At 40.7% G+C, this 18,174-nt stretch overlaps 1 protein-coding gene across 5 annotated transcripts in view; it reads right to left on the bottom strand.

Annotated features, from left to right (window-relative positions):
• The window catches only part of ITSN1 (intersectin 1), a 260,698-nt gene that overhangs the window by 48,816 nt on the left and 193,708 nt on the right, over nucleotides 1-18,174 (bottom strand). For 4 of the 5 annotated variants that reach the window (XM_073617164.1, XM_073617162.1, XM_073617165.1 and 1 more), the window contains one exon: nucleotides 16,284-16,475. In XM_073617164.1, the coding sequence (XP_073473265.1) occupies nucleotides 16,284-16,475 (192 nt within the window). Of the gene's footprint in view, nucleotides 1-1,292; nucleotides 7,041-16,283; nucleotides 16,476-18,174 lie in introns of those variants that run through there. The other variant, XM_073617167.1, reaches the window with a different exon arrangement.

The following is an 18,174-nucleotide window of genomic DNA, read 5'->3' as shown; positions in this document are numbered from 1 at the left end:
ATATAACTAGATACTAATATTTTTAGGCAAAGTGGATCCAGGGAATGTCCAATTACCTCCTTTATAACTGGACAGACTTGTGTCTTTTTTTTTTCAACCAGACTAACTACGTAAAGATACAGCAGATGTTTCCCCCACTGGATGACATATCAGGTTCATATTTACTACTGCAAGCACCCCAGAAGATTCAAATCCCATGGTGCTCTGCCATGCAAATGTTGATGGGTTCTCATGATTGAGAACCTGGACTTGCCTTCGCAGTTGGCCCAGCACTGTGACAGACAGCTTCCATGGCCAGTACTTTGTCAGGTGTGGGTAGATTTCAACCAAGAAAGCAATAACTGTATTCAAGAGCATTCCATTTTAAGGGTTACCATGGTGCTCAACAAGATGAGCAAGCATACAGACACCACAAAGTGTCTGCTATGGCATCTTATCTGGTAATTCGGCAACTTCTATCCAACTTCGGGTACACTTGTATCTTCTTGTCCAAAGGGCTCTTCCCATGGAATAGGTTAACTTTTTCCCCCTTTTATTCCAGATCTGTTGTGTCCCACAGAAAATAATAACTTGCATCCACCAGCCACTCGGGCTAATTGTTTGTGAAAGGCAGTCCATAGAAGATTTGATTGTCTTTCCTTCCATATCACTTAATGCCTCCCGCAGCGCTTTTGTGTTCTGCCAGCAGGGAGGCACAGGGAGCCTTCCCGGCTGGCAGAAGACAATGATTACTGCTAGCGGCTGAACCAACCCAAATTTCGATCCATTTATGGCCAACTAAAGTCAATGTCCACTTCCCACTTCTCTTAGGCCTCCTTAACACGGCCAATTAGCTGCATACACTGCATTCTAGCAGCATGAATCAGCGGATTCTTGCTGCTGGAATGACAGGTGCGTGTTAACAGTGGCAACCGCTCAGCCTGTACAATGTATTGACAGGCTGACAGTGGCCGTCACTGTTCACCCGCAGCCACGCACCAAGCAGTTACCTGCGGTTAGGGACGGATGTCAGAATCTAAAACACAGTCAGAGGTGTCTAGGCTCCGACATCCATCGCTAACTGCAGTTAATGATTGCTGTGCAGCTTTAGATGAACAGTGACGCCCAATGTCAGCCTGTGAATACAATGTACAGCCTAAGCGTCCGCCGCTATTCACATGCACCTGTCATTCCAGGTGCAGAATTCTTGCGGCTGGCATCTGGTGAATGCAGCTAAAAGGCTGCGTGAAGAAGACCTTATAGAACAATAAATAAGTCACTATATACAAGTAAAACACACACATTGAGGGTCGTCTTTTATAAGAAGGATTTAATTATCTATACATGTAGTTGATTGTAAAGGCTGTATTACAGTTGTTAAAGCTGTAGGTTTTTATATATTTATATATTTTACATTCATGAAAATACTGAGGTGCGGATGGACAGGGAGCTTCAAACAGACAAACAGTGCACAGACAGTTGGGGAGCCATTTGGTAACATTAAACAAGAGTGGAGGGGTGGCCGGCAGAGAACAAAGAAAAAGTTACAGCCATGACTACAAAAGGCCGAGTCTGGGCCGTATCCTATTTTCCTTCATCTCGTCACCTCAGACTAAAGCATTAAAAGCAAAGGCTAGTGTACCAAGACAGATAAATGAGGGTTACAGCACATTACAACATTTTAAGCTTCTAAAAAATGACAAAGTTCCACAGTCTAGTTAAAATAATAACAATAAAAAAAAATATGTAAACATTGCAATTAATTCCAGGTTAAAATAGTGTATACATTCTTTGTCCTGATGATGACAATGAACAGCAAATAAACCCCTTCACTGACCGAGGGGGGGGAGAGGGTGCGCCTCTTACTGACCACAGAAAACGTGACTTGGCCTTTTATGTTAGTACTTACGTTACTTTTGTCAGCTTACCCTTTGGAAAACGTAAATAGAATATATACATATTTATGACAGTACAAAAACATGGATGGATGTCTGTGTATATGTGCAAAAAAGAAGGGCATAAATGGAGCAAATATGTTCACTCACTAAAGTATTAAAGGGGTTCTCCAGGACTGTAAAAGCCTCAAAATAGCTCTGTGTCCTGTTCACTGCACTGCCACCTACAGGTGAAATGGGGTAGAGTGTGACTCAATCATTCAGATTTAAAGTGACACTAAACTCTTTTCTTTAAAAAAAAAAAAAAAAAAAAAAATCTATTAAAGTATGTATTCTTAAGTCAAAAAAGTACCTTCTATTGCTCTCAGCCTCTCCCTTTTTTGATACTGTGATCTGACTTCCAGTTAGAGGGTGGCTATGTCTGTTCTCCATGGTCCCACTCTATGTAGGAACATAGCCACCCTCTCCTGCTTGCCCCCAAGGTGAACTATGGGATTTGTAGTGTACATAGGACCGCAACTATCGTTCACTGCTCATTCCAAACAGGATGGTGGAAAGTAGAGAATTGGGAGCTCTCGGAAGACGTCACACAAAAGGAAGAAAATAAAAAAAACAATTTCATGAAAAATTACAGGGCCTTTAATAAATGTGTATGGATTATTTTTTTTGGAGAGCAAGGATATTTTTTAGTGTCACATTAAAAATTCTCTTTATAGTGGTTAAACCCAAAACAAAAAATGTTTTAAATTGCAATCATTAGATGTGGTGGCTGCATTAGTTTTCTTTTTTTTAGCTTTTCCCCCTCTTGTCACCTGATGATCTGGCCAATAACACACCTCCTGTATTAGTGCCACAACTCTGGAGGAATGAGCAGAGGAGGCATAGCAGACAGAGCAGCATTGTCAGTCGGGGGGGGGGGGGGAAGTGTTAAATGTATTATATGATTTAGAACCACTAACAAATTGAACCCAGACTCCAGCTCACACATTATAAACAGTTACAGCAGTTTTTTTTTTCTTTTTTGGGATAAAGGTTTTGCATGAATAAATAAAAGCGGATCATTGTAGGCATCCCTGCCAGTGTTATGTAGTCTGTCTCATCTATGTAAACTGATAAATTCTGCTGGAGAGCTTGTGCTCTGGAACCCCCCCCCCCAAAGATTTGATATGGTTGGATTACCAGATGAAAATAGAAGGCTTAAAAAAAGGAAACTGATGCAGTCTTCACATCTAAGAGTTGGTAAGCAGAAATAAATGCTTGCTTTTGGGTTTAATAGCACTTTAAGGCCTATTCCTATTGCAATTTCAGGAGGAATGAGCGTTTGCAGAGTATGATAATCCGATGCAACTATGACTTGCTTATGAGTTACTGCACATTGCAACGGGTCCTTACTGAATAAACTTTTATCAGTGCAAATTAATGCCTGAATCTGGACCTTAGAGTTGAACTCCAGACAAAAGGCTTGAGAGCTGAAATACATATATGAGAGCTGTTTTAATTGACTATCCAGTCCTGAATGTTACATTACTCTGCAGCACTGTTCTGCCTGGCAAGGATTTTTTTCCTGCTGCAGATTTGCTTTCACTAAACAGGTCCCATTCTCCACCCCCCACACTGTGACTGGATAGTGAAAAGAGAAGCAGCACACTGATGAGCTCATCCCTGCATCGCTCTGCTCTTTCCTCCTATCAGCAAGCTTTTTGAACCGTAGCACACAACCGATTGACTCCTTGTGCTGCTTCTCCCCCACTCTCTCTAAATTGTGCTGTACAGGGGCTGATCCCAAATCAAAAACTCAGGAACTTACTTTTGAAAAAAATGCATTTAATTCTGTCTAAATGATTACAGAGCCCCTCTGTCTTTTCTGTATGTGCCTGGAGTTCAGTTTTAAGGTACTGATATAAGGCAGCGGTTTCAAAATAGCACACACAATTGTTGTGGGATGACAATAGCACTAACAGATAAGATAATACTGTACTGGCTTAATTCCACACTAGACGTGACCACATCTCTCTAGCCAACATTTGGGGAAATTTGTATTAACCAACTCTTCCCGTAATAAATGTGATCTGGAAGTAGCTTGATAAGGCCCCTTTCACACTACCGCGACTTTAAAGTAGCGCAATTTTGCCACTATTTCAGGGAATGCCTGTGTAAACTTGAGGTCTATGGACCTCAACTCGCATCAAAGTCAGACCAAAGTAGTACAGGGACTACTTTGAAGTCGGTGTGACTTGAAGTCGCACAGATATGAATGGTACTCATTGGAAATCATGGGGTATGACTGGTCATGCGACTTTGCAGTCCCAAGTCGCAGGACAAATCGCACAAGTGTGAAAGGGGCCTAAGACTGCTTCTTACTTCAGCGGTATTTAAATTAATTGGACTGTAATCACTTTACAACCATGACCAAAAATATTGGAACCCATGCATTTCTGTTAGGGGTCCACTTTGCCCAGAAATTTGTTGCAATTACAAATGTTTAGGCATTCTCACGTTTATTTCTTTTGTTTGTATTGATATGACACAAAAAAAGTGAAGATACAAAAAGCCAAATCTGACAAATTCCGCGCAAAACTTCAAGAACGGACTGGACAAAATTATTGGCACCTTCTAAAAATGTTAATAAGTGCATTCCAAGTTTGTGATGCTCCTTTATTTGTAATTAAACTCACCTATATCAATTAACAGGTGCTGACAATATAGAAATCACACCGGCAACCAGTTAAAATGGTGAAAAATGTACTCAACAATTCTGTTGTGTGTCTCTCTGTGCCACACGGAGCATGGAGAAGAGAAAGAGCAGCAAAGAATTGTCTGAGGATTTGAGAACAAAAATTGTGGAAAAGCATGGACAATTTCAAAGTTCCATCTCCAGAGATATTAATGTTCCTGTGTCCACTGTGTGCAACGCTGTCAAGTTTACAGCCCATGGCACTGTAGCTAATCTCCCTGGACGTGGACAAGAGAGAAAAACTGTTCAAAGATTGCAACAAAGGATTGTTCGAATGGTGGATAAAGAACCTCAATCAACTTCCAGACACATTCAAGTTGACCTTCAGGGCACAGGGTACAACTGTGTCCGCTCGCACTATTAGTCGCCATCTGAATAAAAAGGGATGCTATGGTAGGTTTGGGTTTGCTTTGCTGCTTCAGACACTGGATGTCTTCACAGTGTGCTTGGCATTATGAAATCTGAAGACTACCAAAAAAATGTTGGGGTGCAATATAGGACCTAGTGTCAGAAGGCTGGGTCTCTGTCAGAGGTCATGGGTCTTACAGCAGACAATGATCCAAAACACACATTAAATAGCACCCAGAAATGGTTTAAGACAAAGCACTGGAGCGTACTGAACTGGTCAGCAATGAGTCCAGATCTAAATCCCATAGAGAACCTGTGGCGAGATCTCAACACAGCAGTTGGGAAAAGGAACCCTTCCAATCTGAGGGACCTGGAGCAGTAGGTGAAAGAGTGGTTCAAAATTCCAGTAGAGAGGTACAAGAAACTCACTGATGGTTACAGGAAGCGATTGATTTCAGTTATTTTTTCCAAAGGGTGCACTATCAAAAACATTAAATCGAGGGTGCCAGTGATTTCGTCCAGTCCATTTTTGGAGTTTTGCTTGAAATAAGTCAGCTTTGGCTTTTTTGTTTCTCCACTTTTTTGTGTTATACCAATACAAAACATTAGAAATAAACATGAGAATGCCTAAACCTATCTGACAGAAATGCAGGGTGCCAAAATTTTTGGCCACTACTGCATGTCTAAGTAACTCTGCTAAGCAAAAGGGATCAACTGGAGAGGGCTGCTTATGTTATTAAACTGATTGGCCAAACAGTTGTAAAACAGACATTACATTTTCTCAAGTATCCTGGAAAATCCCTTTAAGAGAATGACACTTTCAGAACGATTTATATCTTCGTTACCTCCATGATACCTGTATTAAATAACCTACAAGGCCATTTTTTAAACCTCTCTTTCAGAGCTGAACACCTAGAGAAGTTTGGACTGCTCATTTTCCTTCATGGATTTCAGACATGCTGGTCACCAAGAAAGGTGACCAGCAACCTCTACGTTCCTCGTTGAGCGGTCCATCACAAGATCCCAGGTCCACCCAAACCCCTCAGACAAGACATAATAGGCTTGGTCTTATGCTGTACAATGTGACTGCATGACCCAGGACATGATCGGCACACATTTCTAAGGAATAGTTTGTCACACTGCTTTTCAGAATAAGGTTTTAGATATGTTACATTTGTAGTAGAGGATGTGAGTGGACTGGCGATCTCTGGTATCCAAAATGAGCTTATCCAGGCCCAACCAAAACACAGAATATAAAACTTTAGGGTGAATTCATCCTTGAAGTCATGTATTACATAACCTACATACCACCCCTGGAGAATAACAAAGACTTTTTTTTTTCTTTTTTAAAGGAGAGCCCCTTTAAACCAGATATATAAAAAAAATACATTGCACGTAAAAGATACATTTTAGCTTCTTGTCCTTATACAAAAATGTGCTAATTCTGTATAGATGACAGTCTAATGTAAACCAATGAGCCTTCTAGAGTGATGCATACTTATTAAAATGACACAGAATTTAATTATTTAAACATATAAAAGTAATACCGGAAACATGAATAAAAGAAAATTAATTAAAATAAAATATTTATGGGTACAATTCAATAGTACATGCAGCATTCCTTGATAGTGGGTCTTTTTGCTCTGTGAACAAAATGAAAACCAATTTTTCTTTTCAATTTTAATAACTTTATACTTCAGAGGGTTACCTGTTCAGATCTAGAGGGTCAAACTGAACAGCACCTTTGTGAATCTGTGATTTGTAACTGTTTTTTTAAGTGACGGAGAAAGCCACAAAAGGACCCACTATCCTCTGTACTCTTTGAGCATCAATTAATTATTTTCTTTTTCTTTTTTGCTTCAGGATCAGCGGATACAACAATATGGTCACATGCATCTAAATGGAAAAATGAGGTAAAATTTCTGTGCAGCGGGGTCTTCTAGTCAGAAGGCAGTGGATGATCATGCTGGTAGTCACATGATCAAGGCTGCATCTCCCATCATCCCTCTGGGCAGTGATATGGGGATAGTGGGTCTCTTTGAGGACTTTCAAGCCTGAGAAGGGGGATGGACAACATATGATTCCTAGAAAAAGGAGGAAAACAACACATAAGCAAAACCAAAATGAAAAAAGGGAAAAAAAATAAAACCCACCACACACTACAACAATGACTCTACATGATGCAAAAGAAAAGGAAAGGAAATGAAAACCAGCATGCTACACACAGGGAGTGACATGGAACTTGTATGAATAGAGAACTATCAGGAAAACAAGTTTAGAGGAAACACCTTTAATAGGGTCAGTCCAAAATTATTACTAGCGTATAATATGAAGAATACAAAGCAGGACTGATTACCTTACACTGGTCAAGAACATCAACACCACCCATCCAGGATGGGTAGTAAGATCTTACTTCTGGAGTCCTCAAGAACTCTACAAAGTCAGGGTTGACTCACATCACACTCCACCTATAACATTTCTAGTTGAACTGACCCTTTAATGTGTACAGTTAATCAATAGATACTAAGTAATCATTCAATATATACCTACAATAACTCTGCATTTATTATAAAAATAAGCATGCAAGAACTGCAATTAAAGCACAGCTCTAAAATTTTATAGATATTAGCAAAGTAATATAATTATATTTGCAATTAATATTTATTAGCTATCCTGGAGTGTACATGCTTTTCATGTATTTAGTGGGACTATGAAAAAAAATAGTCAAGTGTTGACTATTAACTGTCAAAATGGTAGCCGTAAAAACCACCATGTTAGTGAAAAGCATTTTGTTTATGGAACATATAATTCACCCAAATTATTTCACCTCAGTTTGACATCATAACTGGATAAGTTAAGATCTTGAACATGCCGTAACCAAAACACAAAGGGTAATAAATACTAGCTTCAAAAGTTGTCTATTTTACTGGCGAGCCTCACTGTATCACATCTTTTAGTAAAGTGTGATATACAGCGCCTTGAAAAAGTATTCATACCCCTTGAAATTTTCCACATTTTGTCATGTTACAACCAAATACATAAATGTATTTTATTGGGATTTTATGTGATAGACCAACACAAAGTGGTACATAATTGTGAAGTGGAGGAAAAATAATAAATGGTTTTCCAAATGTTTTACAAATACAGTTCTGAAAAGTGTGGTGTGCATTTGTATTCAGCACCCTTTACTCCGATACCCCCTAACTATAAATCTAGTGGAACCAATTGCCTTCACCTAATTCGTAAATAGAGTCCACCTCCTGTGTGTAATTTAATCTTGGTTTAAATACAGCTGCTCTGTGAAACCCTCAGAGGTTTGTTAGAGAACCCTAGTGAACCAACAGCATTGTGGAGGCCAAAGAACACACCAGACAGGTCAGGGATAAAGTTGTGGAGAAGTTTAAAGAAGGGTTAGGTTACAAAAAAAAATATCCAAAGCTTTGAACATCTCACAGAGCACTGTTCAATCCATCATCCGAGTATGGTACAACTGCAAACCTACCAAGACATGGCCGTCCATCTAAACTGACAAGCCAGACAAGGAGAGGATTAATCAGAGAAGCAGGCAAATGGCCCATGGTAACTCTGGAGGAGCTGCAGAGATCCACAGCTCAGGTAGGAGAATCTGTCCATTTAACTTTTTGGCCTAAAAGCAAAACGCTGTGTGAAGGAAAACTAACACTGCACATCACCCTGAACACACCATCCCCACCGTGAAACCAGGCGATGGCAGCATCATGTTGTGGAAATGATTTTCTTCAGCAGGGACAGTGAAGCTGATCAAAGTTATTGGGAAGATGGATGGAGCCAAATACAGGGCAATCTTAGAAGAAAACCTGTTAGAATCTGCGAAAGACTGACGGGGCGGAGGTTCACCTTTCATTAGGACAACGACCCTAAACATACAGCCAGAGCTACAATGGAATGGTTTAGATCAAAGCATATTCATGTGTTAGAATGGCCCAAAGTCCAGACCTAAATCCAACTGAGAATCTGTGGCAAGACTTGAACATTGCTGTTCACAGACGCTCTCCATCCAATCTGATAGAGCTTGACATTTTTGCCCATTCTTCTTTGCAAAATAGCTCACACTCTAGATGTGCAAAGCTGGTAGAGACATCCCCAAAAAGACTTACAGCTTTAATTGCAGGGAAAGGAGGTTCTACAAAGTATTGACTCAGGGGCTAAATACAAATGCACGCCACGCTTTTCAGATATTTGTAAAAAAATTTGAAAACCATTTATAATTTTCTTTCCACTTCACAATTATGTGCCACTTTATGTTGGTCTATCACATTAAATAAAATACATTTAAATTTTTGGTTGTAATATGACAAAATGTGGAAAATTTCAAGGGGTGTGAATAATTTTTCAAGGCACTGTACGTTTAAATTGTTATTCTACTTTTATTTTTCTATTTTTATTTAAAGGGATGAATACCACTCAGCTATATATTCCATCAACAATTCATTCTTAGGCCCCTTTCACACGATAAGCCTGCTCGGATCTGCCTGCCTGTTTTTCAGGTGGATCCGAGCAGGCCACCCATTGACTCCTATGGGCAGGCAGGTGTCAGCGGAGATGTGTCCGCTGACACCTTCCTGCCAACGGATCTGCTCAAGACAGACATATGGCGATGCGCTGGCCATCTTTTTTGGTGGATCGGATAGAATGGGATCTAATGAAAACAGACATGCTGTCCATTTTCGTCCGATCTCCTCATAGAAATCAGGGGGGCTCTGACAGGTCACTCCCCGCTCAGTGAGCAGAGAAGGGCCTGTCATCCGCTGGCTCAGCGGGGATCAACGGAGCGATCTCCTGATGAGCTAGTGGAGCCCGTGTGAAAGGGGCCCAACAGAATGCTTTATATACAGTAAATGTTTGTTCAGTTCTCTACTACATCTTGTTGTGGTGTGCTAGATACGAAAATCCAAACCATTATAAAAGTTTTAATTAGTTACACTAAAAAAGCTAGACTTTAAAATGGTGCCAAAATAATTGCACATAAAAAAAAAAAAAAAAAAAAAGATTTTTTTAATGTAACAAAGTTGACATAATATCATTTAAAAACAACGGTCATTTTTGTGCCATCAGATTACACATTTAATTCAATAAAGTCTCTTCATTGGCAGTTTACACCCATATTGGCAACAGGTTTTGGCAACCCTGGCTTCTTCAGGAGAGATGTTACCATCAAGGTGTACAGCCACACAACATACTCCTCACCCAAAATGGGGGAGAGAAGTAACCATATGGAAATATATATCTACTGTATATTTCTCTCTATGCATACACATGCATACACCAGTGGGAACCCAGGTGGTATTTAGTGGACCGTAGGAGGCGCACAAAGGACCAAAAAACCTAAATGTACATGAGGGCACCAATTTAGCTGCATGTTACCCACCAAGTCAGTAAATATTGTATACAAGAAGGGTTACATCAGACTAAAAAGTGTATTGGCATCCTCATGCCTCCCTCTATACGGACACCAATACACTTCTTGTACAATATTTACTGACTTCTGTTTTTGTCCCCCTTGTGATCCTACGGTCCACTAGATACCAACTGAGGTTGCCATTGATGGATGCACGTGGTCACAGGATAGAGACAGATATACCTATATATTTCCATATAGTTACTTCTCTCCCCCATTTTGGGTGAGGGGTACGTTTTGTGGCTGTACACCTTGACAGTTATATCTCTGCTGAAGAAGCCAAGGTAGCCGAAACATGTTGAGAAGACGGCTGTAACCGCCAATAGAGAGACTTTATTGAGTTAAATGTGCAATATGATACAAAAATGACCATTGTGTTTAAATGATTTTATATCAACTTTGTTAATTCTTTTAAATGCATTTGGAATTATTTGGCACCTTTTTTTTTTTTTTAACCACTAGCCGACCGGCTCACGCAGATGCACTTTGGCAAAGTGGCACGGGTGCACAAAACAACGTACCTGTACGTCGCTGCGTCATCCGCGGCTACAGGGCGCGTTCACGCGATCGTGGCAAGAGAGATCCCTTGTAAACAAGGCATTTCCCTGTTCTGCCTAGCAACATGACAGGGATCTATTGCTCCCAGTGATCGGGAGCAGTGATCTCTGTCATGTTCTAGTGAGTCCATCCCCCCCTACAGTTCGAACATGCTGAGGGAACAAAGTTATCCCTTGATTGCCCCCTAGTGTTTAACCCCTTCCCTGCCAGTGACATTTACACAGTAATCAGTACATTTTTATAGCACTGATCGCTGTATAAATGCCAATGGTCCCAAAATAGTGTCAAAAGTGTCCGATCTGTCCGCCGCAATGTCGCAGTCACGATAAAAATCCCCTATTTAGTACACACGATAACTTTTGTGCAAACCAATCAATATACGCTTATTGCGATTTTTTTTTTTTACCAAAAATATGTAGAAGAATACATATTGGCCTAAACTGTGGAAGAAATTAGTTTTTTTATATATTTTTTGGGGGGATATTTATTATAGCAAAAAGTAAAAAATACTGCTTTTTCTTCAAAATTGTCGCTCTTTTTTGTTTATAGCGCAAAAAATAAAAACTGCCGAGGTGATTAAATACCACCAAAAGAAAGCTCTATTTGTGGGAAAAAAAGGACGTCAATTTTGTTTGGGTACAACATGGCACGACCGTGCAAATGTCAGTTAAAGCGACAGTGCCGAATCGCAAAAAAGGGCTTGGTCCGGAAGGGAGTAAATCCTTCCGGGGCTTAAGTGGTTAAAGTAATTGGTTATAGGGCTAAAACAACTAATCGATTAATCGACAACTAATCGATTATGAAAATAGTTGTCAACTATTTTCATAATCGATTAATCGGCTAGCCGATTAGTTGGCCTGCATACAGAATGCAATATTTGTTTACATATCAGGAAATACAGTGTAGCACACATACAGCTCAGTACACGTCCATACATGTCAGTAAGTGCCTGAGAACTTGTGAATGTGAATGTGTGAGGAGCAATGCCTCATGGGGCATGTAGTCCTGGGCAAGAAGTGAGTGGGTGTAACGGCAGAAGTTTTTTACCTTGTTATAGGGGCACACTATACTATAATTTGTAGCTTGCTATTGGGGCACTCTGAGGAACATCGTGAGGAACCCCAGAAGAGAAGAATCTGGGCTGCTCTGTGCAAAACCATTACACAGAGCAGGTAAGTATAACATGTTTGTTGTTTTAAAAAAAAATACTTTAAAGACTGTGCAGGGAAGCTCAGCATCTGAAACCAGAGAAGGTGAAGGCTGATAGACTGGAGGTAATAGAAGGCATTACAATTACATTTAAAGTAAACTTTTACATGGAGGCAAGCCACATTACGTGGAAGCAGGGCATATTACATGCAGGCAGGGCACATGGGAACAGGGCACATTACAAGGAGGCAGGGAACATTACAGAGGGCAGGGATCATTACATGCACCCCATGTGAAAGGGGTCCAAATAAAAAATGTGATCTCCTAGTCTGATATTTAACAGATTTAACCTCCAATATTATATACAGTATATCTTTCTGTCTTATTCTCAGAGTAGATTAGAGAATTTCCTCCCTAAACATATAGTTGGTTATTTATATTTACCACTAGGGGTGCAACGGATCAAAAAACTCACGGTTCGGATCGTGAGTCACGGTTCGGATCATTTTCGGATCAACAAAAAAAATCTCCCCCACTGTAATATCCACAATCTCCCCCACTGTAATAATATATTAGCAGGGTATGGCAGAGTATTGGAGGGTATTGGCGGGTATATTGGAAGGGTATTGGCAGAGTATTGGCAGGGTATTGGCAGGGTATTGGCAGGGTATGGCAGAGTATTGGCAGGGTATGGCAGAGTATTGGCAGGGTATGGCAGAGTATTGGCAGGGTATGGCAGAGTATTGGCAGGGTATGGCAGAGTATTGGCAGGGTATGGCAGAGTATTGGCAGGGTATGGCAGGGTATGGCAGAGTATTGGCAGGGTATTGGCAGGGTATTGGCAGGGTATTGGCAGGGTATTGGCAGAGTATTGGCAGGGCATTGCAGAGTATTGGCAGGGCATTGCAGAGTATTGGCAGGGCATTGCAGAGTATTGGCAGAGCATTGCAGAGTATTGGCATCTGATCTCTCCCCTTCGCTGTACAGATCAGTACACAGAGGGGGGAGAGAGGAACCGGCGTCATGACATGACGCCGGTTTGTTACAAGTGATCGCTCCGTCATTTGACAGAGCGATCACGTGGTAAACGGCCGCCGGATGTACCAAGATGGCCGCCGCTCCGGAGCTAGGCCGAAGCCGCGGCCTTTCCTATGGCCAAGGCCACAGAGCGCTCCGCGGATCGTGGGTGTCCCGATCCGCGGAGGTTGATCCGTACGGATCACGGATCGATGACGATCCGTTGCACCCCTATTTACCACTGCATAGAGATTTTTAAGAATACATTTTTTTAAACTTTACATATTAAATTATACACCACACTTTTTTTTAAGGTTATTATCCGATTAATCGATACAATAATCGTCCAACTAATCGATTATGAAAATAATCGTTAGTTGCAGCCCTAATTGGTTATATTGGGATATGGTGCTTGTCGCATTTCTCCCAGTCCTATAAATCTTATTTTTGATAGCATTCAACGTTTTACTACCAATATTCCTTTTAATTCTGATGACTCTATTCTATGTCCAATTTTCACAACTAATAAAGAAAAGGTGATCTAGCAAACTCTGTTTCAAACCAGATTTTCAAAAATTACACAAAGCGTAGATTAGGTAGAAGATCTACTCTTGGCCTTAGAGAACTTGTGGCTCCCCACCTACATATGTCCTGCACAACACAACATGATCTTAAAAGATGAACTCCAGGATAAACAATTATCATCTAAATACAAAAGTATGTGTATTCTTGCACAAATCGTGTTGTGCTTTGCGTATTTCTTCCAGATCTTTTAAGTGATCCAGTGTAAAACTTGGCTTCTGTGCAGGAGCTTCCTGCAGTAAAGACCAGTCATTGCTGCACACTCTTTGTGCAGGGTGTCTGGTCTTGTAGCCACCACCCATCTGTAATTTTCTGCAGACAACCTGTAGTGGGTGGGCCTGCTGGGTCCCTCCCACAGCTCTGTTCTGTGCAGCAAAGTGATGATGTCACTAGTACTTTTACAAAAGTAAAGTGGATTTATGGATTGCTGAATGCAGCTGGAATTAGCACAGGGTATTACTAGCTGGCACATATATTATTGAGGAGTTAACCTTAAAAGAAAAAGTTAAATTTTCACTTAAAGTGATTGTTAAAATCACTATGTGACTTTACATGTATCCCCTCCGGGGCATGCTGCCATTCACTACAGCAGATTTGTTTTGTTTTTTTAAATGGAGACTAAATACCTTTTGTCACACCGCAGCTGTGCGGTCATGTGATCCCTCTGTGCTGGCCGGCCCGATCTATGGACAGAAGCAGGAGTGGCTGAGATTCCACTGTGATGCCAACCAGTCCCCACAGGGGAATCTCAGCCCCTCCCGCTTCTCTTCATAGATCGGGGCCGGCCAACAGAGGGAGATCGCGTGACCGCACAGCTATGGTGTGACAAAAGGTATTTAGTCCTTTCATTTAAAAAAAAAAACAAAAAACAATCCACTGTAGTGAATGGCAACCTAATCCGAAGAGGATACTTGTATATTTGCTGCATTATGCAGCTGAATAGCGGTGGGAGGGGCGGGGAGGGGAGCCACTCATGACAGGGAGGTAGGGGGAGAGTGGAGAGACTGTCAGAGCAGAGCAACGGATGACAGAGGCACATAAACTGACCATGGTAATCAGGGCTCAGCAGCCATAAATACCGTCGTCAGCAGAGGGACACAAACTGCCAGGATCAACCAGGTTTTTACAAGATAGGAAGGGAAAAATTACATAGCACAAGCACTGCTATACAACATGCCTTAAAGCAACAGGATCTTAGCTTTTAATTTTAGGGTTACAACCACTTTAAACTTGCACCTTTCCATATTTTTTAACACTGCATTCAATTGAGAGATTTGTAGATTAACCACTAGAGAGGGGGACTCTATTTTATCTAACATTTCCTGCTTAACATCTGCTGAGATTAAATATCAGCCAAAAAAAACTATATTGTACTCAACGAGTCAGCTCAGTTGTAGGATTGTATTGTCAGAAAAAAACAGTAAGGTGCAGTCACTGTGTAGTATAGCAAAACCAACGCCAGAGCATAAAGCTGGCCATAGATGGCTCAAAATTTGTCCAGTTCAGCAGGGACTGGCTGAATTCTGATCCATGTATGTCCGTCCCCATTCAACAAAAGTCGATCATTATATCAAATTCCTGTCGAATGGGAATTTTGGAAAAAACTTCTCAAATCAGTGGTTGCAGCTACTGATCATTTTATTCTGACAACAGAAGAGTCATGCTGCCAGGATACTGTCTCAGCAGGGAGGGTTCCTCTATCGACCTCGCTTGTTTCGCATAGAGTCATTTATGGCCCCCTAAATGTGCAATAAGCAAATATAGTTGCCTCAATGTACATCATTTATTGTTAATTACATAAACAACTTTTCCAAAAACTAACAAATGCTGTGAAAACTATTTACATCAAGCTGACCTCTTCTACAGCTGAAATATCCCCGGAGAGGTTATACGTTCCCTTTAACAGCTGTTTATGTAATAATGTCATCTAATGTGATTTAGAAAACTAAAAGTTTAGCTCCATACCAATAAAAACTGGTATTTCTGTATTGGTCAGATGCCAAAAAGATAAATCTTGAATCCTGGTTCCAAGCTCCTACTTCTGCTTTCCCATTATTTTTTTGTTGTTTTAGAACAGGCAAAATTGACAATTGCTGAGATTTGTAAAGGCCAAGATTGAAGAATCCAGCAAAGAGATCTTGACTTGATTAACTATAAAAACATTATGGCTGCAGAGGATCAGAGAGAAAGGAACCAGAAACATACAAAGCAAATGGGAGTTTGAAACGGCTGGAGCTTGTATATAAGGTATTAAACATTTTTGGGTGGACCGGCCCTTTAAATTGTTTGCAAAATAATTCTAATTAAAAGTTATCAGTATTTTTTTTTTACCTACCAATGGAATGCATTATTATTTGGTATCAAGCAATGAAAGGTCACATGATATGAGTGCTAAAGCTAGAGATTGAACAGCTGGACTATGATCATGTCAGCACTTAAGTGGAAGGTCGTCAAAGAGATGGGTAAGGCAGTAAAAGACAAAGCTTTGATTTCTGCAAAGAGCCGCAGAATCACAGCAATGCTGCATGTCATTAATAATAGAAAGGCCATAGAAATGAAAGTAGTCCACCCTGTATGTACTCACACTGTTGGCTGGGGTCCATGTCTGTGGTAAGCTTGACGTAGTTGGAAGGGAAGAGACCCACTTGACCATTCAGTTCACCTTTCCACCAGTCTGGATCTTCTTTGTTCAATACATTGATCACCTGACCCTTGGAGAAGGCCAGCTCATCGTCATTCTGGGCAATGTAATCATACATTCCAATGACCTGGCATGCTACAAAGACAAACACAAAGCAGGGTCACTCATGGGCTTATGTGATGGTCATCTTCCATTCTATGTACTGATGGGGACACACCAGCGGTTCTCCAGCCAGTGAGATTTCTGCTCAGGATAGGTTGTCAAACTGTTTTTTCAGGAGGCATCGCAGCCCATTCAAAAGAATTGACTGCCGTGCCCGCACAAAATGTGGCTTGCAGAACCAACGTGTGAATCAGGCCTAAGAAAACAAAGTGTATCCTCAGGTGATACACAGAGATGAAACAAATCCCCCTACATGGGTTGTGTCCGTTTATCTGCAGTCTTCTCTTTGTCCATTTAAAGTGCAATATTTATAAGCTTGTCTGAACTGACAGAAAAAAGGGGCGGAGAGCTGAAGTTACACTCTGCAGAGCTCAGGGAGGAGAGCTCTGATAGGTGATTTGAGGGAAGAGACACGCCCCCCTTCACACGGAAACAGAGCCGAGGCTGTCAATCAACTGGAGGTCCCTCTCCTGTCACCTCTTTTCTCTTGGTGTCAGGAAAACTTGTCAGAAGTAATTCATGTTGATAGTAGAAGAATGAAGCAGCATGAAGCAGCAGACAGAAATGACACTTTGTGCTTTTTATTGAGACAAGTACACACTATAGAGGGATAGGCTTTGTTCATATTTCAAGTCTCCAGCATCCTCCAAAAGCAGAAAAAATCTTTTTTGGGTGCACTGAGACCACCCCGGAACAAGACAAATTAAAAGGGAAACATGGTGGCTAAAAGGCTTTATGTGAGGGTTATTTCTGCAATCAAAAAAATAACTGGAAGTTTAGTTGGCTTTCACTCTAATTGGATCTAGATCTTGTATGTGTATATCTGTAAAAATACGGAATGATTCTCCATAAAGTGCTAAGGAATTAGTCTGCACTATTCAAATAATAAAAAAAATAATAATAAAGCACATAAACACTTATATGGCTTTGGAAGGACAATTTGTTTCAATAATTATTTTCTCAAAACTCCAATAAAGTGTTTTAACAATGCCCCTAACACACAAAAAAACCAAAAATACCAGTAACCTGCAAATGAAGAGTTATAGGAGCCTGGAGCAACAAGAGATATTTAAAATGGTTTAAACCTGAGACATGAACAAAGCACATCCTTCTAAAGTGTGTAAGTGTCATTTCTTTCTCACTCCTCTGCATAAGTCATTTCTGACAGGTTTTCCTGACACCAAGAGTAAAAAAATACTGTGATCTGTGTGTTTCCAAAATAATCTACAGGTCAGATTGCTGAAGATAAACAGGTCTAACTTTTGTAGGAGGATTTGTCTACTCTCTGCATTATCATCTGCTGCTAGTCACGTGACTGGGTTTATATAAGGGTTTTCGAACATTTTAAAGCTGAGGAGTCAGAGGTGTGTGTGTTCATTTTTGGCACAGCAGATTACCAAGATATTGTAAATTTAGTGCAAGATCTAGTAAAACGGCAAGCTAATCCACAGACCCCCATCGGTGTGGGAAAATCAAAACATACACTATACTACCAAGTGTATTGGGACGCCTGCCTTTACATGTACATGAACTTTAATGGCATCCCAGTCTTAGTCCGTAAGGTTCAATATTGAGTTGGCCCACCCTTTGCTGCTATAACAGCTTCAACTCTTCTGGGAAGACTGTCCACAAGGTTTAGGAGTGTGTCTATGGGAATGTCTGACCATTCTTC

The sequence above is a fragment of the Aquarana catesbeiana genome, linkage group LG02 (assembly GCF_042186555.1).
Source record: "Aquarana catesbeiana isolate 2022-GZ linkage group LG02, ASM4218655v1, whole genome shotgun sequence".
Lineage (NCBI taxonomy): Eukaryota > Metazoa > Chordata > Amphibia > Anura > Ranidae > Aquarana > Aquarana catesbeiana.
The sequence above is the reverse complement of the archived record's forward strand: the minus strand, read 5'-3'. Positions and strand labels throughout refer to the sequence as shown.